The 24,197-nt window shown below is 42.0% G+C and overlaps 2 protein-coding genes across 7 annotated transcripts in view; one reads left to right on the top strand and one right to left on the bottom strand.

The window, feature by feature from the left end:
* LOC125765417 (relaxin receptor 2-like) overlaps positions 1-5,193 on the top strand; it is a 30,029-nt gene extending 24,836 nt beyond the window's left edge. Inside the window, exons 19-22 of the mRNA XM_049430546.1 lie at positions 2,735-2,847; positions 3,558-3,625; positions 4,920-4,974; positions 5,081-5,193. Of these exons, the coding sequence (XP_049286503.1) occupies positions 2,735-2,847; positions 3,558-3,625; positions 4,920-4,974; positions 5,081-5,122 (278 nt within the window). The 3' untranslated portion in view covers positions 5,123-5,193. The remainder of the gene's footprint in view (positions 1-2,734; positions 2,848-3,557; positions 3,626-4,919; positions 4,975-5,080) is intronic.
* Positions 5,194-8,369: 3,176 nt separating this feature from the next.
* Positions 8,370-24,197, bottom strand: part of LOC125765430 (uncharacterized) — a 124,849-nt gene continuing 109,021 nt past the window's right edge. For 4 of the 6 annotated variants that reach the window (XM_049430590.1, XM_049430589.1, XM_049430592.1 and 1 more), the window contains 2 exons: positions 17,273-17,849; positions 8,370-10,990 (listed from right to left, as the gene is read on the bottom strand). In XM_049430590.1, the coding sequence (XP_049286547.1) occupies positions 9,534-10,990; positions 17,273-17,555 (1,740 nt within the window). In that variant the 5' untranslated portion in view covers positions 17,556-17,849 and the 3' untranslated portion in view covers positions 8,370-9,533. Of the gene's footprint in view, positions 10,991-17,272; positions 17,850-22,805; positions 23,850-24,197 lie in introns of those variants that run through there. The other 2 variants (XM_049430593.1, XM_049430588.1) reach the window with 2 other exon arrangements.

Genomic DNA, 24,197 nt, shown 5'->3' with positions numbered 1-24,197 from the left:
ACATAAATGAGGTAATTTTTCGACTGACTTGGAGAGCAGTGGGATTCGATTATTTCGGGAGAGATTGATGTCGCTCGTGAAAGAGTAATTTTACTCTTAAAAATGTCAATTGATTCTTGAAAGAGTCAACTTTACGAGTCAAGCAAAAGAAAGAGTCAAATGACATTGTTATGAATCAAATGACTCTTTTGATAAATGACATCACTCTCTAATGATTGAAATGACTGTTTCAAGGTTTGTTTTCGTTATTCTTTATTTTATTTTCTTTGAATGATTAATTGCAAAGTAAATATAAAATTCTTTGACGAGATTCAAATTGACTCACTTTTAAGAGCGACTTAATTAACTCAGTTTTCAGTTAATTAAGCATTTATTTTCTAAAAATTATAAAATGTTTTATAGCCATCTGAACTAATAAATGTAAAAAAATGTATCATCATTATTTACTTCACTAATACATGAATAAATTTATTCACGCGACGCAACAGACACATGCAGAACATTCAAATAAAACCTCAGAAACACAAAACCCACTTCACATATTTAACACGAGCACATGAGCGGGGAACGTTTTGTCATACTTATGGACGTAACGCTTAGGCTGTACTTAAACTTTGCGATGGTGGCAAATACAAATCAGACCGTTATTACTGTACAGCATTATGAAATATTTCTCAGCAAAGGCGAAAAAGACAAAGGCGGTGGGAGGAGCGGATCTCCTTTGCACAAGATGAACGTTTCCAGCAAGCCGAACATTTTACTGTGTGAGAGAGAAAGAGAAAAGGCTTCCAGAAAAAAAAATTAAGATTTGCGGGAAAGAGTACTTACCCAGCAAAACCGGAAACTGGAACAGATTCCTTTATTTCTGCTCCTTTTTTCACCACAGGAAAACTTGCTGTCCGATCTCTACTTCACCGCGTAGCACGCGAATCCATGACGTGGATTGCGAGACGACGAAACCGAACCATAAATAAAATGGCATTACTCCTATTATCGTGTTACGGGTTGGGTGCTTCAGGTTTGCCTGTTACCGTTTGTTCCACTGCACTTTCTTCATTGCTTCGTGCCATTTTTTTTCTCGCCCCACCACTAACCACAACAACACGATCGACCGGGTACATTCGCGAGAGAATATCGGCGAAACGGCATGAATGGAGGCGCCTGGTCGCTTGTGTCGTGTAATGTGAGTGTTTGCTCCGGAATCCGGAAACACGAGAGCGGCCAGCTCGCCGATGTCGATGGTGTGTAGTTGACTTTTTGATGCCCTCTTTGCACCCTTTCCCTCGCGTGGTAGCGTGGCCCGGGGTTGGGTGGAACTTTAGTTTCGTCCTTTGATCATCAACCACCGATCGGTTTGTTAGGCGTTAAAGTGGTGGGTTTGTAACAGTTTTGGGGAGTTTTTTTTGTCTTCTTTCCATTTTGCTTTCAGTTTCTTCGTTTACCTTCTACATTTCATTCAACCGAAAATATCGGTGTGGTTGGCCGGCATCTCGTTAGGCAAAACAAGATATGTCACGTATCCGGTAGCATATTTTGGCCTCCAGCCAATGTGAAATTTTTGGTCAGTTATTTTTTTCTGTGCACGGTAGTATTTTGTTTCTCCAACTGCCGCACGTTTGGATGGTTAGTTTACATGTTTTTGTGTTGCCTTTTTGATCTCCCGCCCCCGAACGGTCCCTCGCTTTTTGTTCATATTTTTAAGGTTTTTAATGTTTTACTCACGTGCTTGGTTTGCTTGTTTTTTTTTGGGGGAGAAGCAATCACTTTAGCATGCCTTGTCTGGGGAAGATATTTCACCGTATACAAAATTTAGGACATATTTTATTCTTCATGAACTCATTCCCAACGAACCGGGTCGGGGGAGTGATAATGTAGCCACAAGTTGTTTTCGTAATTAAGAAGCATTTCTTTTCGTGCACAAAGTTTCGTGGTGTTCAAGGGCAACAACGCTACAAAGCTGTTTGTTACCGATCACCTGTAAAACACTTCATTTTACTGAAGAATTTAATCATTTATCACAATTACGTACCGCAAAATTGCAAGTTCTTATCTTCATATCATGTAATTCTCCTAACATTTCACATGATTAATGAATAAATTCATCCCTGTAGAGTATTCCGCAACGCACCCGATTAGCTCTTCCACCTTCTACGTTCTTCAAGGGAAGGACAATAGTTTCGGCAAAGACTTATCGCGACTTTACGCATGCTCATATTTACACAAACTGTCAGACACAACTCCCTGGAGGGATTTACATGACAGCATCGTCTTGCATTACATCGCATAACACCGCAGACGCGTTGGACAGACTGCGGGGAATATTAGACCGCAGCGTTCCTCCATCGATAAGTTTTGAGTGACATGCGAATGGTTCGCAATCGGGGATGTAGGCGTGAAAAAAAGGAAGTTAAACCTGACAATCATTAGTCATGTCCGTTATGGGGTAGGAAGTTTCATATGCTGACTGCATTCGCTGTTAATTAAATGTATCGTAAGGGATTTTGCCAGAACTCGCTCGAACTATTCCGACTAAAGCTGGCACGGAATTTATTACACTGGAAACATTTTTACAACCAGATGGAACCAGATGCACCACAAAACTTTGCATTTATTGCATTGACTACCGCTATACCGCTACATCAAATAAGATATGCAAATAAGTGAACCATTCGGTCACGCTCGCTTTTCGTTAGATGGTACGTGTTTCTCTGTAATGTTTTGGATTTTCTTTTAGGATACGAAATTTCTCCTTCACTGTACGCGTGGCTGGCAGTGCTGGTGCTTCCGATCAATTCCGCCCTCAACCCCGTACTATACACATTGACAACGGCCCAGTTCAAGCAACAGGTAGGTTCGTTAGCTTTAGATAAAATAATGTGACAGGTAGTAACTTTTTTCTCTACTCATGTGGTAACGTATCGCATTGTTTATTTTTTATATATTCAAGAGTAAACTTAAATTTGTACTGTAATGGAACACGCATTACAATATATTTTACAAATCAAATTTATCATTATTAAATATAATAGACATGAAATTAGCTTAAAAATGTTTTACAACTATTGATAATATTTGTTTTATAAAGGCACTCACAATTGTCATGTACAATAGTTTAATTCAGTGTATTCAAGTGAATCAAAAAGGCTGCCAAATTTATTTTTTCATTTTTTATTCTTGTAGGACGACCTGGTTATATTGTCACTAAATTACATTTATTACAAGTCAATTTATTGAGATGTTATGTTGAAAAAATCTTTTAAAACTATTCAAATACTGTTATACTGTTAATTTTGTATGTATAAATGCAAAATGAAATATTCATTAGTATAACTTCAGTTTCAAAACTTGTTGTAGCAAAATTAAAATGTTGCTTTTCTTTTTCTTATTTTGTTCGTGAAACAAAAATATAATTTTAAAGAATTTATGAAGGTTAAAATCGTTAATTAAAATGTCTCATACCATAGTGAAGACTGCACCTTGATGAAACTGTTATATCCCACCTTTCACTATACTCCGCTAGATGGCGCACTTAACATGTGTTCCATTTCCACTTTCAGCTCGCGCGCTTCTGCTATTCGCTACCATGTGGCGCTCATACAGAGTACGATTCAGCCATCGACTCGCGGTAAGTGTAGATTCGTACAATTCAAACCCAAACCCCAAAACTAGCATCTTCTTACCTGGTTTTTTATTTTGTTCTGTATCAAAATTTTTGCGTGAGAATACTTCCATTCCCTCCATTCCTTCAGTTGTTCGTGTTTCGGGCTTTCTTACTAAAGTCGCGCTGAAAGGATATGGCTAATGATGTTTTAATGACTGGCTGGTACATTGTAAACACGGTACGGAACCGGAACGGCATAAAATGATTTAGTGAGCATCAATTTGCGAAGGTCCGGATGAAGTGACGCGCCCCAACAGATTCGGGCAGTAAGAAAAGAGATTTTTCCGAAGGCAAAGGATAATTAACGTTTGATAACAAAAAAAAAAAACAAAAATCCGCACAAAAATCGTTTCCTTCGGTTGTAAAGGATACAGAATGTTCGTTTTACCTTTCCATCTCAGCTGCGTCAAATGAACTGGTTCTTTCCTTTGGACAATGAGTTCGTCTCACGGGGTGGTTCATTATCGTAAGTGAAATCGCCACCCTCTACCGGAACACGGAATTTAATCCTTTTTTATGTCCAGCTACATAATCCATCCTCTCTTCCTTTCGTTTTTTAGGGAAAGGAAATATGAGGAAAAAGTTTTTTTGTCGCTAAGGTGTGTTTAACAGATGTACAAGCGCGATTAAAACTATTCTTATAGCTTTAAATAGATTTATTTTCCTTAATTTAGAACTGATTGTAGAGTTTGAATTTCATTGGACTGTTTTTTGAGGATCAGGATGAGCTGCTGATAAGTTTATGTCAGGCTTGTCTTGCTGTTTAAAATCAGATTTTCTATACAAATCCTATTTTCACTTTCTGCTGAAAGCAAAGCTTTTTCTGAAGATAGTGAACAATATGAAGATAGTCTTCTTAGAAAATTATTTACCCAAACGCATTCAGACATGGAGCAAATACCAACAGGGAATAAAATCTAACCTTGATCTCTTCGTCTTTGGGATCTACTCCCCATGGGACAACCGAACTAAGATAAACAATTCAGATGTTAAAATGATAGTAACAAGTAAAACTTTTATCTTTTTTAAACTTTTTTTTAAAATCAGTAAGTTTTTTGTATGCAGCTACTTAAATAAAAACGCCTATACTTATACAATTTGCTGTACAAAATTATTTTATTAAAAAGCTCTTGTCTTGTTTGCAGCTTTTTAACGCAATCAATAGTAAGAACTGTTTCTTGGGCGCCTATGTTGATAATACATGTATCATTTCTTTCTCTTTACATGATAAAAACGCCATTTCAATGAAACCTTCCAGGAACTCGATGGCACAATTTTCACACAACGGAAGCAAACGATTGATGAATCGAAGGGTAAGTGACGGATTGCAAGAACTCGCTCGAAAACAAAGCTCGAAAAACATTGAACTGAATCGATACTTTTCTGCGTTACTCGTGCCTCTGCACGCCTTTCCCCTAGGAACGGCTTTCCTCCAACACGAAGGTGTACGAGTTCAAATAGCAATTGTCGAATGGGGGAGCCAGTGACCGGCGCAGTGTCCGCGTTCGGCATCGTCCCTCGGACGCATCCGATACGTCCGACCACCGTAACCATCGTCACTGCTTCCTGCCGAACAGTGTTCACCATCAGTCGAAGCAAGGCCACCTGGGTACGGGATCGACGGGTATGTTACGGGTGCCCTCTTCGTTACCATCCTCACCGTCGACGATCATTACCAACATCGAACAGGACCGAGAGGAACGGGACATACCGATCGAGCTGGCCGCACTGGTGGTGTATGATCATAATGGACCAAATCAGAATCGCTTTAATGCGGCGGCTGGAACCGTTCCCAGCTATAGCCAAAGCCAGGGACAAGGACACATGGGCCCGACGGTGAACTGTGGCCACCGAAAGCATCGATCAGCTACGGCAGTGCTGATGCTGATGGAACGCTGCTCCAACTCAAGCACGGAAACGTTCGATTTTTAATTGCGATGCTTTCAGCATTAAGCAAGGGATAGCGAAGGAATGTAGACATGACTGTGATAAACGAATGCAACACGGGAAGGGACAAACACAGCCTTCTCGGTAGGACTACCCAACGAACAGTAGTAACAAAATCCCGAACAATATATTGCAAGAAATGGAACACACTACACTGACATACTTTCTCAGTAAGATTAGTAATCCTGTAAACGTTGAGCGATTGTTCGTATCGAATCTGTTTCCAATTGTGTGTGTGCGTGTATGAGGGTGTATTTTTTCAAAACGCTTCCGAGGAGCTTATTTTAACAGCAGGATAGGAACGATGTGTGCGATTTTACACAAAATTTTAAGAAAACACACCGATCTACGATTACACACAACGATTGAAAATTTTTAACACAAGAACATAAAGCAGTAAAGGATAAAAGTTGATAGTGGGAAGGTTAATTTTATGTCAAAGTTTTAACTGTTGTACACAATGTTTCTGAAGTAAAGAAGGTAAACGTTAAGGAGAGCATGAAAAAAGGTGATACATGTTTTATTATACTTCCCACAGATGCCAGTTCGCTACCTTCCTCTAGAACCCAGTGTCAATAAGGATGTGTCTTGGATGTATACGCCCGTAGTTATGCACTAGAGTTTTTTAAGCTGTCTAATGCGGATTAAAAAGTTTATCTCACCATTTATTTGAATTTATTGTTGCATACTTTCTATCATTAGTAAGTTAACAAGTTGTCTAATTGAGTTATTTGGAAGATTTTGAAACAAGACAAATTTAACAAATCGATTGTTCGGTAAGTGTATGATATTCCTTGTCATCTTAGTGCTAATTTGTTTCTTGTGTTGCTACACCTAAAAGTATGCAATATGTTTAATACTTATTGATTATTGAGAGTAACAACACTAACATCTAAAATTGTCTTCTAGCACTTAGAAGAATAAGAAAATTATTTAAAACAAGAATTGCATACTTTCCGGCGCAAAGAGGCGCAAAGAGGACACAATAAGGAGGCAAGTAGAGTACTTAAGTCAAGTAAAGTTAAGTTCTTTCGTCATTGTGACATTTTTTCCACTACACTATTGATCAGATATTTCTCTCTAGAATGAACAAATCCTTTTTGGTAATGTTTTGAAATTTTTCCATATTTTATTCCGTCTATGCTCTGCACATGTTACCCCATTTTTGTTTTTCTTCAGATCACTCAGGCACCGGTGGATACACTTACCCCCCTCCCCATTTTACCACCGGTGTACATGGTTCGGTCCCAATTGTCTAGATTACGTTACGTTAGCTTTTACAAATAAATGACTGCTTCCGCTGTTGCAGCTTTAATGCGTCTAAGGATATGCTTCGTAACACCCGCACGCGTTCGATTTCGACTGTGTGAACCGATCGGATGTGGTTCCAATGATCGTTTGTGCTGTGCGAACTTCCTAACTGCTTGGTACGTCTCATTCGATGGACGTCCGGCGCATATTCGCACATTATGCGAACTGCTGTACGAGTTTAAATTTCGCTTTTTTTTCTTTCTTTTCTTCTCATCTCCTAACATAAGCTCACCCTTGGCGTGAATTGTTGTTTGCTTTTCTCCACCCTCCCCTGTTCTGCCGCGTTAATCTTTCGAGAGCTTAACAACATCTAGTAGGAAATCTGTTTTTCATTTTACTTTCTTCCTCTCTGTTTATACTATACACCGTGATATGGAACAAAACGAAGACGGCCATTTCCAACCCTGTATGAGGAAGTTCGGAAAAACAATCAAGAAACAGTGAACCTCTTGCAACGGTAACTCGAGATTCTGCGCTACACACTGGCTGTGATGTCGAGTCGGCAAAGGATTTTTGCCCTATAGCTACGGTAAACTTCACAACATAATTTGTAGTGGTTTTTGGGCGGTTAATGTACGTTTTAATCCTTCGCTCGATATGCACCTTCTCCTATCGTACGGCGTTGGTTTAACAAAAAATATCGTGAAAAACAATCTGGACAAGTGCATCACGTTCACACAATAAATAATAAATGTGCTTCACCCATTCTTCACACCATTGAAGCTTTTCTTTGCTTGCTTTTTCACGTTCGCACAATTTCACTTTCCCTGTTGAAAAGTTCAACCAACACAAACATAAACGGAAACTAACAAGCACTTAAACTAGAAGGGAAAATATTGTCCTTGCGTGTTGCATACTTTGAGGCACAAACTGTCACGTGCCTGTACTGCCATAACCATTACCAACCCGGATTAATTGCTTAATTAATTCTTCCAGTTTACCGTTGCCGTTAAGGTGCGTCACCAGGCAGGAGTGATGTTTGTAAGGGTTTTCCACTTCACTGTCGTTGCAATTCCTTGCCAGCGTTCCGCTTCAACAAAAACCTCTCGAATTCAGTCTTTCATATATACAAAGGTATTCGATAGAGCAATTCTTCAATAGTGCCTAATTAACAAAATTCCTAGCTAATACCGTGGTACGCGTGGTATACGCGGTTGTCTTAACAACGTCTTGCTTAACCTTTCGCTGTCGCTAGTGTCCGTAGCGAATTGGTGCTATTTTTACAATCTCAAACATGGGTTTCATATCGTTACCGTAGGTCCTATGCCCTTCTTCACCGTATCCTCAAAGGATCCTTCTAAACGTGGGGGCGCTACAATGACCATGAAGAGGTACGCCTTGCTCTACCGTGATTCATACAATATTATTAACGCCGATACTGGTACGCTGCTGCTATCGCGTTGGATGCGTCACTATCTTCTTTTTTTTATCCTATCCGGTCACGGTTTTACACGCTTAACTATCATATGCTTTTACTTATTTCGTATATAAATAGAACAACGAGGAAAGGAGTTAACGAAGCGCGAACGAACGCCGCGACAACGCTACGTCCGTTGGTGAGTGAATTGATCGTGCGTTGTGCGTGAAATTTGTTGCAAAATCGTTTCAGCTCATCCTAGCAGTGAAAAACCCAGTGAACCGGGGCGACTAACGTTTAAAAGGGCTAACGGGTATAGTTAAGCAGCCGGCACAATGCACATGCTTTTTTGTGTGGATAAGTAGGAAATCTTTCTCTATTTCTGTTTTTTCGTCAGAATCAATACCGCAGCACGGTTAGGAACGGATGAAATGAAAAGATGCCCCCGGGGGAAAATTGGGATCAACTGGGGTGAAAAACTCAACTGGGTTTCGAAACGCTTTTTCGATTACTATTTTGTATTCATTCCGCACACTCACACACACACACAATTACTTTGTACAATCGCAATCACACGGATGTATGCTTATTAAAACACACGTTCAAACACACATCTTCACACACGCATTCATTCAACACACACACTAGAGATTAAGAATGAACAAAAGATCGAGCGATTGATCGAGGAAAAGTGGATCAGCAGTGACTATCACAAAACCTACTTAATTACAGGATCACTAGGGTTATACACAAAAATACACATACACATTGTATATACGGGAAGGCCTCATAGGTTTATCCCGCATAGTACTAGTCTGCTCACATACTACTATGAACAACGGCTCACTAATTGTTCGAGCACTAAATTCGCATCGCCTAGAATCCCGGGATCCCTCGCTTAGTATATCGTATTTACTAACCCTTTTTTTTTAGTTCAACCACACCCCACTTACAGCTTAGTGGCTTTATACATTGCATCTGTTTTTGCACCATTTTACTATCGCAACCGTTATCGTCTGCATAACTTAGACTTATTCATACTGGTAGCTTGAGTAGTAGTAGTAGTAGTAGCAGTAATAGCACTAATACTAAAAATAGCAGTAACAGTAGTAGTAATAGTGGTAGTAGTAGTAATAGTAGTTGCCGACGTAGTAGTGTATTACTACACGCTTTTACATCTCTCCGGATCGGCTTAAAGTGCGCTCACAGATCGCGCTCCTACTAGAGACTGAAGAGACTTCGAACCCGGGCCAACAGTCACCGTTTGTAGAGTGAGTCCTTGCCACCGCGCAGCAGTGACCCACCGCTCCCGCCCGTAGACGACGGTTTGAAGAACCCGAGCACGTCGAGCGTACGGCGCGTGCGCTGTATCAGTTCGTCCTTGTACTTCCAGATCGTGGTATCACGCACCTGATTTTCCTTGAACTCTTCACAGCTCTTTTTCAACGTTCGCACGCAATCGGCCCGATAGTGCTGTAGCTGTGCGTCCTCCGTAGACACCGGATACGAGTGACAGGTACCGCCCAGACACGCAATCGGAAAGTGATTGTGGAGCGTCAGTACCCGTTCCGGGTTGTGGAAACATTTGACGTACTGGTTGGGTTTGGTGTAATTCTTTGCGCGCGTTACATGCTGCAGCATGTGCATGTACCGTGGCGTATCCTTTGCCCATTCGTGATCGTGCTGATCACCGCGATCGAAGAAGTACACGTTGCGCACATTGTAGCTCGGGTAGGTGTCGTTCTTTAGCTTCATGCCCTTCGCGACCACACGCTCCATCAGATGGTGCCAGGTACGGTCCTCCGGTCGGCTTGGCATAATGACCTCGTCGATGTCTAGCAGCGCGATGAAGTTGTACTTGTACATGTTCTTGTACAGACAGTCGTTGTACGGGATCAGTTCGTTCTGGCGTTTGTGTGTCGTCTTCTTCGAGAGGAACAAATGCTGAAACCCAGGTACGTTCGGTTGCCCACCCGGGAGCGTTAGTGGCGTCACGTGTACCCGTTCCTGTTCCTCGTAGTAGCGCAACACCTTGGAGATGTTCGGATGTACCTGAAGCTCGTAAAAGAACACCTTATCCGCACCGAGCATACCAAGCAGCTCGATCCACTCGACCAACCGCACCGACAGATCGTCGTACAGAAAGTCCAACCCCTTGACGCACACCGCAAAACCGCGCTTCTCATCGTCCAGCGGCCGGTTGTACAGTACGCGCAAATTGTTCGTGGCCGTGTCGCACTGCTTCTCCACCAACGATACCGAAGCCGGCACCAGACCACGGAACGGTTTCGGGATCTGACAAGCGATCAGATACGGTTGATAGATGCCCTGCTTGTAGTTGCCCCACTTGTTGAACCAGATGTACTTGTACTCGAACGTCTTCACGATGAACGGTTCCTTCTGACCGTCGAACCACAGCTGACAGAAAGTTTTCACCCGCGGTTCGATCCGGTCGATCATGCCGAGGATGCGTACCGCCGGTCCAATGCGTGACCGCTTCCGGATGTCGTAGTACGCACCGAACAGCTGAAACGTACCGTTCGTGCTACGTAGCGTCTGCCAGTAGATGTTGTTGAACTCGAGCTCGAAGATTGACGGATAGCGGGCGCACGATGCCTTCTTCTGCACCACGTTCTTGTGCTTGCTCCAGTACGCGATCGGTAGCGAGGGAAGCCGCGATTCCACATCCCGCACCAGCTGCTCGTCATCGATCACTGCAGAAACAAAAGCAAACGAAGCAAAGAGTGAGAAAGGAAAGCAAATTAATTTCCACCAACAAAACAATATTAGGGTGCCGTGCTGAAGACAAAGAGATTCCGAAATCAGCAAACAGCGCGGGTGAATTTGAAGGCATGCGACTTATGGTGTGGATCACCATGGAATACTGTCACGTACAAGGCATATTACAGTAGCTGAAGGGCATCATTAGGTATAAACACAGGTAGAGAAGGTTTTTAATAGTTGTGATTTGTAACCGGCATGTCACGTAATCCTACATTACACTCCGGTAGACAAGGTAACAAGGAATATTGGCAAAAGTGATCGTTTGCATATTGATGAGCCTAATAATTCACTTTAACTAATCCATAATTTCTTCAAAAATCATGAATCACGATCTTCAAGAAACTTACTTAACATCGATCAAGTATTATAATTCTTGTTCGTTTATAAAAAGAAAGTTCTATATATTAGGCATCTCATTCTCTTCTTGGCCTAACAACATGTAGAGTCTTGTCGGACATTTCTGGCTTATTAGACTTATTTTATCACGTAGCCTGAGAGTCAGTCTTTGCTACGGGGACGGTCAGGATGGGATTGGATACCCGGTCCTTTCGTGTTTACCATATACACTACCGGACCGCCCGTATTTTAGTCATCATATACATCAAATACAGTGATAAACTCTATGATCTGTTAGCTGATCATATTCTTATCATGGCTCAGAACAACACAAATAGGATAGATTTTTTAAAGGCATTTTGCGATAAAATAGGTGACAACATTCAAGCACTCGTAAAGAGCTCCAGCAACAGACTGTGATAGTCAAATGGTTCCAGTGCCTAAGCAGTAAACTAAAAAAAATCACAATATTTTGAAATATAAATATTACCAGACTTAAACATATACCTAGTAAGACAAAGTAAAGTCGCATAAATAAACTTAGAGTTTATTATTTGCATATAGCTTCCGGTGGTGAATACATATGCTCGTCACGCTTATTTGTTTTGGTAGGTAAAAATGAAGGCTTGCAGCTCAATTGGAATTTACAAGCGATTTCAAGTGTATACAACTCTTGCTGATGAAATTAAACAATGTGAGTATATAATCCGTTCCGTAGCATTGTAAATACACTGTGTCTAGGACGCCACCAGCAACAACAAACCATACCGTGACCATGACCGTACGTGACCACGTGCGTTTATCGCGATAAGCACAACCAGCGAGTGTGTGTGAAACCAATAGTTTTTTTTTTTAATTTTTTTGAAACATGGAAGTACAGGAGCACTTATTCGGGTTAGTAAACACCCTTCTTCTTCTTTTAAAGAAAACGATTAATGATGTATTAATTGTCCCCATAATGAGCATTAAAAAAAGGAAATTAGTTAATATAACCGTTTTATTTGTACAACATTATCAGTCACGGCCGTCAGCAAGATAAGATTACTTTAAGCTACGAGCGGGTTATTCTGGAAAATAATGGACTATCTTTTACGTTGCTAACTACTTCCCACTTTAATCTTTTCTCGGAAACAGAAGAGGTCTTGGGACTGCCATTTCTGGCGTTCCTCGACTTTATTTACTCTTAGAGAAATAGTCAATAGACAAGAATCTAAATATATAAATTAATATTAATGAAGGAAAAGTTGGCTTCATATTAAACTATTTATCAGTATAAAATAACATTCCACGAAGGTTTCGACTCATTTGGTGGAAGAAAAAATTGAAAATAAAATTGAAATAAAATAAATGTCACCAATAGCAGGATATGGAATAATCGTACATTTTTTATGGCTCACATTTACATACCCAGGATGGGAACAGGATGAGAGAAAGCCAACAATCAACAAAAACCCCTCCTAGTTGAACTTGTTAAGCTTGTGCAAAAAATAGCTCACAAGCTTTGAAATTCCCAAAAGACATAGCTGTCAGCTTTCTGCTGCGTGTAAATGATACGACGATCTAACGGAACGACAAACCTCCACCGAGCATGCGAATCCATGCGAAAGAACGATCCACAAGGAGCATGACCGGATAACGATGGTTTCGATTTTGAAATTATCATTTTTCATTGTACCGTTAGCGTGCTGTGTCCATCCCATATCATATGACCCACCCGTACCATAGCCCGTACATCCTTCCGTATGCCAGTATCTTCGGCCAACGACCGGCCGCAGAAGGCTACAAAACAACGAACCCGACTAATTAGCTATTCACCTCACCCCACCCCGGATTAAAAGCGATCGGTGCGAATCAGCGAGAACATAGGCGATCGCTAGCAACGGCAATTTATTTGCACTATATCAAGATTTGGCGTCAGAAATTGGACGCTTTCATTCTACGGCTTACATTCGCCTGTCCCTTCACAAAGGCGCTGCATGAATGAGTAAGTGGCTGTAGTGTGGACCAATAAATTGGGAACATGTTGAATTCCATCTCTTCCAGTGCAAAACGAAAAACACGTCTTGGGTGCGCACAAGTTGATACCACGACGACCTCGTAACGCGATCTTTAGCCTCGATTTCCTGCACAGCCACTGAATGAATGCCACTTTCCTGTCCTGCTTAAAGCCGCTTACCAGATTCGGGGTCACACCAGGCGAGAATCACGTCCTCCGGGCCACGCCGGAATCGGGAATACGAAAACGAAATCAAAGCTCATGTGATCGGAACCATTAATGGCGTTGGCGCCGTACCATAGGCGGCTTTCGCTGAGTGGTTTCCGAACGGTCATTCGCGGGACGTCCAAAATTGGACGTCAGAATTCGATGTGGTTGGCCCTGCTCCGGTGCACCACACCAGTCAATGTACAGTTAGTTGATCTAAATCCCGACCCATACATCCACAAGAGGATCCCAGATCGTGCGATCACCTTTGCCGCAGCCCTGCGCAAAGGCAAAACGCGCGATAAATCAATAGATGAAACGCACACGACGAAAGCACCCGCGTGCTGATGACGCGGTGACGCTGGTGTACCACTGGACGAAAATAGGCAAAAATCGGAACGAATCGTATGATGGACATGTATGGTGAACCGCGTCCATCTACTCCAACCCCATGCTGTAGGCCCTTGTAATTGGGGAATGGCAGTGGAAGGCGTCCTCAAACGATGGCCTCCATTCCAAGCAGCTAGCACATTCCAGAGGATGGGTTTTGGGACCATTACTTCTCACACGACATGCCGCATGTCAAACACTGGTATGCTGCGTTGGGTTTCGTGAAAACGAAGATCGTTTGGTAGTTTATCTATTTTCCCTTCTGAACTCTTTGTCCCCGATTAGTTTCCTGTTTTGATCAACATATCTGCAGGTGTAGCTATAAACAAAGCAAACGTTCTACGATCGTCCCAAGCTAGGATAAGACCGTTTTTGAGGTCAATCTTTAACAATAAATTGATGTTTTTGTCTACTTTCCAGTTGCTTGGGGCCATGTTTGGGTATTTGATTTCTTCTTTCCCAAATTAATAGCACTCTGACAGCCGCTTTCTTTAAGCTCTCTAAAAAGCTTTAAAGTATGCAAATTTGGCATCGAATTACCATTTACTTCTTTCCTGTTTTTTATTGCAGAAGTTTCTTGTTTGCCGATATACTGCAGATTATAAATCATTTATTTATGTAAAACAAACTTCACCTCAACAATCCTATATTCTCCTGATATTAATGGGTCAAGAAGAAAGATTTGTCATACGTTTTCTGATAACTTGAAGAAGAAGTTTTTATGATTAAAAAATATGTCTTTTCTCTTTTATAAAAAAAGGAGACAGGTTCCGGATCGTAGTTAATGTATTCCACTAACGGTGTGTGACATTCTCATTAGCATATTCCCATTCGCTAATCTACGTGTAAAATCTATATCACAAATTTTGCTGTTTTGTTCCAGATAGAAATTATTGCTGTCGAATATTTTCTTCTTTCATCTTTAAAGAACTTAGGGGTTCCGATACGGAATCTGGCTTGCTGGGTTTCCGCTTACCATTAATCCATTGCTACAACCTACGCTCCAATACCTCAATATATTCGAGACTTGCAAACTTAAGCCATATGTCCCAAAGGAAGATCATAAAGTTCTAATTTTTTACTTTAATTCTTGTTGAATAAAACTATTGATTTTGGTTCGATCGTTTAATCGTGATTAGAGTTTGACGATATATCTTAGGTACTTCATAAAACATCAAATTGTTATACTTTTTTGAAAAACTAGCAAATATGATTGTTTAACCTTTTGCTACACGCAATTTAATGATTACTTCTTCCAATATTCCTACATTAAATCCTGAAACGTAGTAAAATTTTCTTGAAAACATGTTTTATGGTGAAAAAACCAATGAGCAAAACAAAATTATTAAAAAAAATTATTTAGGTACAGGTAAAATCTAAATAAAAATTCTAATTCTAATAAGCAAAATGGGATTGTTTGTGATGTTGTTATTGACTTTTATGGGAATGGCAGTAACTGTATTAAAACTGTTTCAATTTCAAGAATTTCTCCCAGCATGCTTAACATGTACCCCCCACCGAACAGTCATGAAACATTTACGATCGATCCGTTGTTAAACTTTTGAAACTTGACTAATACAATATTGCAATCGAGCCGTCTAGAGTGTTGTGCCCAGTTTAATAGTTGTTTAGATTCCGTTTCTTTGCCCCAGCCAGATTATGTCGCGTTTGTGTTCTTTTACTCGAACATAAGTTTTCGGTGATTGGATGGAGCGTGTGTACGTAAATAATGTTTTGTTGGCATAGTTTACGACCGTGCCGCAATGTTGTTTCGCTTGTCGGGATGGAAGATCGTCATCGCCATCGCCAGCGGGAGTAGCAACAGCAGGGAGGCATCCACGATAATCATCGCCTGCAAGGAGACGAAGTGATGTTCCATGTGTACACGCACGATTTGTCGCACCCCACGAGACAAAGTAGGCGTTAAATTGCCCAAGATGACAGAATGCTATAAATTGTCTTTACAGCTCTAAAGGCAGATTTGAAACATTGAGTGACTTTTTCTCCACCGTATCCCCCAGCAAAACTTTCTTGCCGACAGTACGTTAAAAGTGCACAAGTTTTGACAACGCTGGTAACGTATCGATTAAAAATGGTTTTATTGATTGTTTACTCAACACTTTGGAATCGTTAACCATCTTAAGGAGAGAAAGAAAAAAAATCCCACGAGCCAATTTCAACCACTCAGCCACACAGGAAAATAAACCAGGATTTAGCTTCAAAGGAACTTGATGTTTACGGTGTGCAAATAAACCTCGTTTTTTTTTGCTTCGAATTCAATCTGACTTTAATGCTTTCGCTGAACGACGGAAACGAGAATCCGTCCTCCTTTATCCCGACCCGATGATCGAGGTGGATAAGTATACTCGTTGCGGTGACATTCTTTGAAATTGAGTTGCACGTTTGATGGTGGATTGTAAAGAGAAGTACACAACGATAAGGAAACAAAATGTGTACGAAATGTTTACAAAATCAAATGTGATAAGCTGTAAAATTAATTGTAAACTATAGTCTTTCCAATAAACCATCTGCTAAACGGATTGTCTTCGGGTGATACCTGCAAAAGGGCAAACATATGTTTGTCATTGTCAGGTTTTGCCTAGAGATCCACAACAAGAAGTAATTAAAACCGGCTCCAAAGTACCATTAAATAATTCTTTACCAACATCTTTACGAGCCCGATCAAGTGGCATCGTGGCGAGGACGAGGCACAAGAAGTTATTTATTTGGCTTCCGAGTTTTTTTCCAACTGTTTGCCATTCTTCAGCCATGCAATCAGCTGACCTCAGAGACCTGTGCAATCGATTAACCGATGGTCAGTAAAACAAAAGAAAAAAAAAAAACTACTTCAAGCGCAGTAATGCAAAAATAGCAGAAACGCCATTTGCCAACTGGACGCAGCACGAATCAAACATCCGGGAGGAGTTTGAACCCCGGCTGCAGCACAGCTACTCAACGGAAGTTTTTCACTTAACAGTCTGCCCAGCCGAGCGTTCGAGTGGCCCGTTCTGGCCGAGAACAGCAGACTTTCCGCACCGCACAGCGCCGCGATGTTGATGAGCTTCCAGTAGTACACCCGTCGCTAATGCAGCGACAGACCAGCCATAATGGGATGGACAGGTTTCGCATTTTATTAGCTTCTTTCCCTCCCTCCTGATGTGGCCGAAGAATGCTAATCATGCATTCAGATTCCAACCAACGGAGGAAGGGACCCATTGTGGTTTGAAGAGATGAGCTGGTATGGCATTCGCCGGCCAAGTGGGTAATCTTCACGTCGACTTACCAGCACGATTATCGACGAGCACCTCGTCAACGCCGGCCATTGCGCCCGCGAGCCCGGCCGGCGACAAGTAGCGGTCGGTGGTGGTTGACGTGGCCTCATTTCCGGTCCATCGGTTGTCCTTGTTTAGCAGCAGCCGGCCATTGATGGGCGATTGCTGGAACTGGTGCGGCATTACCGGGTCGCCATTCAGCTTGAAGAAACCCAGCACTAGAAACGACCAGATGCCGAGCCCGAAGATGAACTTGAACACGACCCGCGTCTTTGGCGACATACGGTGCGACATGGTGACGGTGGCCTTGCAGTGGCCGTAGGTCGCAACGCGCGTGTGTAACGGTGTGTGTGTGTGTGTGTGGGGAAGATGAAAATTGATACGCCTAATGGGGCGTTTTGCTGCACTAAACTTGCAACTTGCTGCGAACCCCTTATCGTGGTTGGAGCAATCCTTCAGACTTGCGTCGGTCGCTGCTGGGCGTACGCAAACGGTGCATCGGTAGGCGGCAGCTGTCTCATGGCGTCGTGTACGGTTGGTGTGTTGTTGCCGTTTGCTGGTAACATCGATGGAAAAGCACTCCGATAGCTGCAACGACAAAGAACAACACAACACACGTTAATAGGCAATCATCTGGAATTGTTCGAAGCTAATAGCCATATTTGTGACCCTTTGCGCCATAGCTGGGGATATGGATATGATGAATGAGGTAGACATAATTAGACACTAAAAGCACACCGGATAGTAGTACTGCACTGCACGTCTACGCAAAACCGGGTAGGGGGTGGAACCGAGTCTTCCGTCCTGTGTGACATGCATGCGAATGAAGACGATTGACGTGAACGGATGAAGTTAGTAAAGACCGCAAACAATTTCCCTTCCCTCCGTGAGACGATAAAATCCCGATAAGTGCTGTGTGGACACCTTTCCAAAACTGCGTCAACTTCAAAACACTTTGATGGCAATTCTAATTTGGCGTTGACATCTGTGAGGAAGCCATAGAGAGCCTTCTACGTTCTGATTGGTGGCAATCACCTTTATACGGTACATTCACGTTATCACAGCTAGAAACCTCCTTTCTAAGAGTTGTGCTTCGTTCGAGAAACCCACAACATCCGAGTGGCACATCAAGGATCTCGCTGCAGTTGGAACGGGGCACGTAGATTTCAATCATTCGTTCATCACCATTTGCATAACGCAGTCTATCAATGGTCAGAACAAGTTGAGCGTTGCATCATCAACCTGGCCGGTTAGTGGTTTAGTGACAGTGTGACGCGTAACGCTCGTAACGATGTCAATGTCAAGAACGGACCGGACCATTACGCGTACGTTAGCGATCGGAGCGGATTGATAGTAATTAGCCTTCGGGGTGCTCAATATTATCGTTTGCCCGGTGTCAATCGGTGCATACATAATGAATCGTGCCCGGCAATGGACGATAAGAAACGTGCCAATATCCGACTCGAGTGTACGTGCGTGCTTTGGAACCCCGAAAACCGAGACAAGTTCAGGGTTGGGTTGCAGGGTTATAGAACACATTGTTTAAACATATCAAAACATTGTATTTCATAGCTTTACTGTCCATTAGTCCACTACCGTATTTGGGTTCTTTGCAAACAAAAAAAAGGAATATTTATCTGCAAATTGTGAAGATGCTATCTAGGTTGAAACACACAATGCAGTAACACTTTTCGCTTATTAATTATGATTGATTTAACACGCGATTGCGAGAGAATTAATTGCCGTTGGAGTGACATTTTAATCTACACTAAAGCATATTTAACTATGCGTTGTTTCCGATATTGGAGCTCGATGGTGTATGTGGTAAACGTTTTAGGTTCCATACAATAGGACCAAGTATCAAATCCCATCCGAAACGTCCTCAAGTAGCGAGTACTGACTATCCGGCTACGCGGTAAAAATAAGTCTAGTAAACCAAAAATAGCTGGGGGCATGACCTTAAAGGTCGTTAAAGCCAAGAAAAACCAGTGTTTTAAATCACCTGAGATCTGATATCAAGTGAATGGTATCAAGTGTTGAATTCTCCACTAGTTATTCTATTGATAAGAGAGTGACTTTTAGAAATTAATAATCGCGTGAATTCTCACACAATGGCATGTGAGCTCGTTAGGTGATAAACGACGCTCAAATCGGGTGCAAAGCTATCGGATTACCTCACGCACAATAAATTGAGGAAGCGAAACGATACTGGTAATCAACTAAAACCAGTGACTATTCGGCAATCAAAACGATCATTTTGATGAAGGAAAAAAACAAACTTCCCAAAACAGGTTGCTGAAGCAATCCACTCCTAATAGGCGAACAGAAGAGCATGCAAATCTCACTAATTGACTAATATGAATCGGGAATCCTTTTTTAAAAACGCCAACCCACCCGATTAGCTGATGATATTTCGTAATCACAACAAGTTATCTCGTGCTTCACAGCATAGTCACTTTCCAGCTCGTCTGCTGGTTATTTGTGGCATGGCTTGGGCTTCCGTCTCAGCTACATGGATTACATAAAAATTAGCATTGGCCTTCGAAATCTCAACACGGCAAACAATCCAGGAAGAGTGTCTGAAACTTTCCTCTTCTTTGTAATGTCTGTGTGTGTGTGTTTGTGTTTTTTTTCTTTTACATCATTATCGGCTCAGTTTTGTTGTTATATGTCACTATCTTTCCGGCAACACGGGGAAACGGTGGCTAACACTATGTTGCAGCAAAGATGCGATGTAGATCAAACATGATATTGAAAAAAAATACTAAAACTCACACACACAACAACCCCGGTGACGTGTAAGTGGAATTGACAAAATGTAACACTGTAACTGGTGTGGCAAAACGGGATTTGGCCACGGACGTTGCATCCGTATCTCGTGTCTCGGTGACATAACGACGGTGAACCAGGGGACGCACATGCTGTAAGCCGATACAGCCCAGGCCACTGGCAAGGGCTAGGGGGTACAAATTTAAAAGCAAACAGACGAAAAAGAAAACCCGTAATGCGACGAACAAATGCGCGTTCGGTTGCATCTGCATCCATGGAATATCGTTGCACGTTGTATATATGTAGACCTGCAGCTTCACCATAGACGTTCCATGCCGATTCACGCCGTTGAAGAGAACCGCCGGTCGGAAAGGGTTTACAATTTCCTTGGAATTTTAGTGTACCGTGTGTGTGTGTGTGTGTGGTACGTATATAGTTTGCTAAACATTTCCTTGCCATCTCGACGTGGGACGAGTGCTCGGAATGTGTGACTGGAAGTGGATCAAAATCCTCCATCTACGTTGCTGTTTTACTGCTGGTTTCATTTGTAAATCGCAAAACAATCAGTACATTTGGCCAGTGTGAACATGTGGAGTACAAGATATCACAACGGTGGCATAATTTAAGACAAAAAACACGGCTAGAGTTGTACAATAAACCACAGATTGACTGGTTGAAGATACAGGTATGTGACTTCACACTTCTGCAAGTTGACCGGTATCAGAGATTAACCTTTATTTGCTATTTTTCGTGGCACAAAAGATTTATTTTTAAACGAAAAAGGAGAAGCTTGATCTCTTAAACTTGATTTACTTTCATAAACAAAAACCACGAATTGAACCACGAACCATGAAAATAATTGTTGACGCATGCTGTCGACTAATGCTCCAACTTTGCAATCAATGAGGTCATGGGGATTATACATCTCCACAAAACCTAAGGGATAAACCACTCTGTGCGAACATGTTACGAGCAGCGTATGTACGTGTCCACAAATATGCTCCACAAACTTATGCGTCACATTAGCGCGTTCGTTCGTCTTATATGAAGTCAAATTTCACACTATCCGTTGTTTATTTATTTGTCCATCTGAGTCCACTCAAACCAAAAAAAAAGAGCTTGGAGAATGAAATGAAAGCAGACAAACAACCGATCGGCAAGTTTGAGGAATATATTTTTAACATCTTGCTTTTTCGGTATCGATCGTACGACGGCTTTCGCCCGGATGTGCTTAGAGGCAATTATTAATTCGTAAAAGTAGGCGAAAATGTTTGTCCGATCGGAAGATCAGCATCGGCTAGATATGTTACGCTGAACACGCTCAACACACCTATACATACACACACACACACACAAGCACGGTTGAACAAAATCTGCACGTCCAGTACCAGTTTACACAGATGAAGATCGGTCCGATCCACCCACAGATAGGCTGCGCGTGTAACTTTTTACTAGAAGGAGGTCAATTTTCGGTGCCTGCTGGAAAATGTGTTTCGAGGCCAAACCGGGGGCAAACATTGGCATAGGTGCATTACCGATTGAGCTAACTATGGGAATAAAACACATTTACGGGTCGAGGTTATTGGTTGGTGCATGAAATGGTTAATCGCTGCACAACACATGTACGGCGATCGAGTTGCAGTGGTGTATCATTTTGAGTTTCCTTTTCTTTTTTTAAAATAAATATCAATCACTCTCTTCATCAAGAAAACAATAAATGCTACACCCTGAAAAGGTGGCAGAAAATTATTCATATTCGGCGGTGAACGATGCGTTCCGGTGATGAAGGTTTGACGAAATTTCGTTTCAATGCGCGATTGAAGCATTTCAATGATTCATGCAAATGCAGATACGTTTTTGGCGCATAAATATTTATCGCTGTTTTTAGTGAGATTTACAGTCAACCGGCTGCGCTACACGCTTTTTAAATGGAATTTTGGTTTTCTTTTAGGTTGTTTTTCTGGTTTTATCGCATAATGAAACAATTATAATTACTAAAGATAATTTCAAGTTAAAAAAGGCAGGAGATGCAAAAGAGGGGAAAATTTCCTCTAGAGGAAGAAAAAAAAAGAAACATCCTTCCCGGAAGGATCGCGCGGAAGAGTAAGTTGGAACCGTCTGGTGTAGAAAGGTATCCGGATTACTGACAACCAGACAAGAGCTGCACGAAGGAACGAACAAAACAGTTTGAACTTTTTTTTCTTACACGATTTAAACAGACTAATCTGTTTTAAAAAAAAAACCACTATCGTCAGATTGGGCTATTCAACTGTTATCAACCACAACGAACAAATCACTTCAAACGAGTCGTTGGACGGTAAAACAGACGACTAAAGTAGAGCTGAAATGTGCAATCGATCATATTGCCTTTGCTACGGAACTAGCGCAGTGACCTATTCATTATCAGTAAGTTTGTACGATTAGCTCGAATAATCAAGCGTCAATTGTATTCGTACAAAACATTCAAGGCAACTGTGCTCATAAGACATGTGGGGAATTTCAAAACTCGGACGATTTCACAAACAAACAGCCTGTTTTATTTGGTTTCTTTTTGATCTTCTCCTTTTCGTCTCTTGCTGCCAGCCACATCCCACTTTTGTCCTTGAGATCCTTTTTTCTTCGTTAGTATGTGTGTGTGTGTATGTCGGTGTTACGAAACAAACGAGATGATGGAAACCTTACGAGAGATACAATGCAAGGATGGTTGGCTATCGATTACCAACGAACAAAAGCCACATTGATGGCAAAACGTGTACCTAGCAACCTGAGACATACCTACAGGTTAACGACGTCTGCCACGAGAGGGTATCCTTGCTTGTTTCTTGCCTGAAGCCCGTTACACTCTCTAAACAGAGGACAATTTTTTCCGAATCAAAATTCGTCACTTCAACACTTTTGCTTCTTATCGTGCATCACTCGCAATAGCATAAAATACAGCTTCAACATAAAAATATACATATAAGAACACACACAGACACAAGCACTTGGGCACTTCAACTTTCAGACCGATTCCTTGCTAGCCAGCTAAAGGCAAAAACCCGGCACCGGCAGCAGGAGAATGATCTTTCTCGCTGTACAAAACGCAGACTCGTTTGCTTGCGGATGCTGCAATTTTCCTCTCATCACTCACTCACTTCGTTTTGATTTGCACGTCGCTACTTTTCGCACTCGAGGCACAAGGAAAGTGGAGAAAATCTTACGATGCTAAGATCTTTCCCTTCCTCGCGGTGATAAACCGGGCCCTCTTCTGCCCCACACGGCCACACTCGCTAATTCATCATTCGTTGCTTCACTCGAGTTTTGTATCCTCGTGTCGCTTCGCTTTGATCAACTTCAAAATTCACTTCAGCACTTTACAGCAAAGCAGAACGTGATCAATGGTTGATTTGCCGTAGCTTCTTCGTTTCCCTTTCACATACTGCGCGCAAACTAAGAACACAATTACTGATGAAGATTCTGGCGCTTCTTCTTGAAGTGCAAACTTTATTTTCCCTTCAAGGAAACCTCACGTGCACGGTGCGTTTTTGCTTCTTGGTATTTAGAACTCCCCTGCTCGACAGAGAACACAGAAACATGCACAGATACAGACCGATCTGCAGTTGCTTAGGAACGGCATCAACACGCGCGACGTGAACAGAACGAACCGGCGGACAACGTACTGCAAAGCGGAATGACGATCTTCGATACGCTCTGAACGCACCGGGGTCCCTGTAAACATTGGGCGAGAGAACATGCAGGAGAAAACACGCAACATGCGAGAGCTAAACGCGCGAGATAACGGCACGGAGATCATGTGCGGGTCTTCGTCGATGACCTCCCTCACAACGATGACGTCGACGTATGATGACGATCCGGTCTAAACCGTGATGGCAGCTGAGCGAGTGATGTTATTTTACTCTCTCTCTCTTTTAATCTCTCCTTACGCTTAAGTCAACCGAGGTAGAAAACCGGCTTAACCTGCCACGGAAGTTGTGCGTCGACTTTGATTTTTGGTTTACAGACGCAGTGCGTTACGATGCGTTTATTCGAACCGATCGAATGATCGACCCGTCGTGATCGCTGCTCGGTAAGGAAACTCGCACTGTCGAGCAAACTCCTCGGCACGGTGTCAGGTGCAAATGTGGAAAGGAATGCGTATCGTTCAGCTCTTTCGTTCCTTTTCGGTGA

This window comes from Anopheles funestus, chromosome 2RL, assembly GCF_943734845.2.
Source record: "Anopheles funestus chromosome 2RL, idAnoFuneDA-416_04, whole genome shotgun sequence".
Lineage (NCBI taxonomy): Eukaryota > Metazoa > Arthropoda > Insecta > Diptera > Culicidae > Anopheles > Anopheles funestus.
The sequence above is the reverse complement of the archived record's forward strand: the minus strand, read 5'-3'. Positions and strand labels throughout refer to the sequence as shown.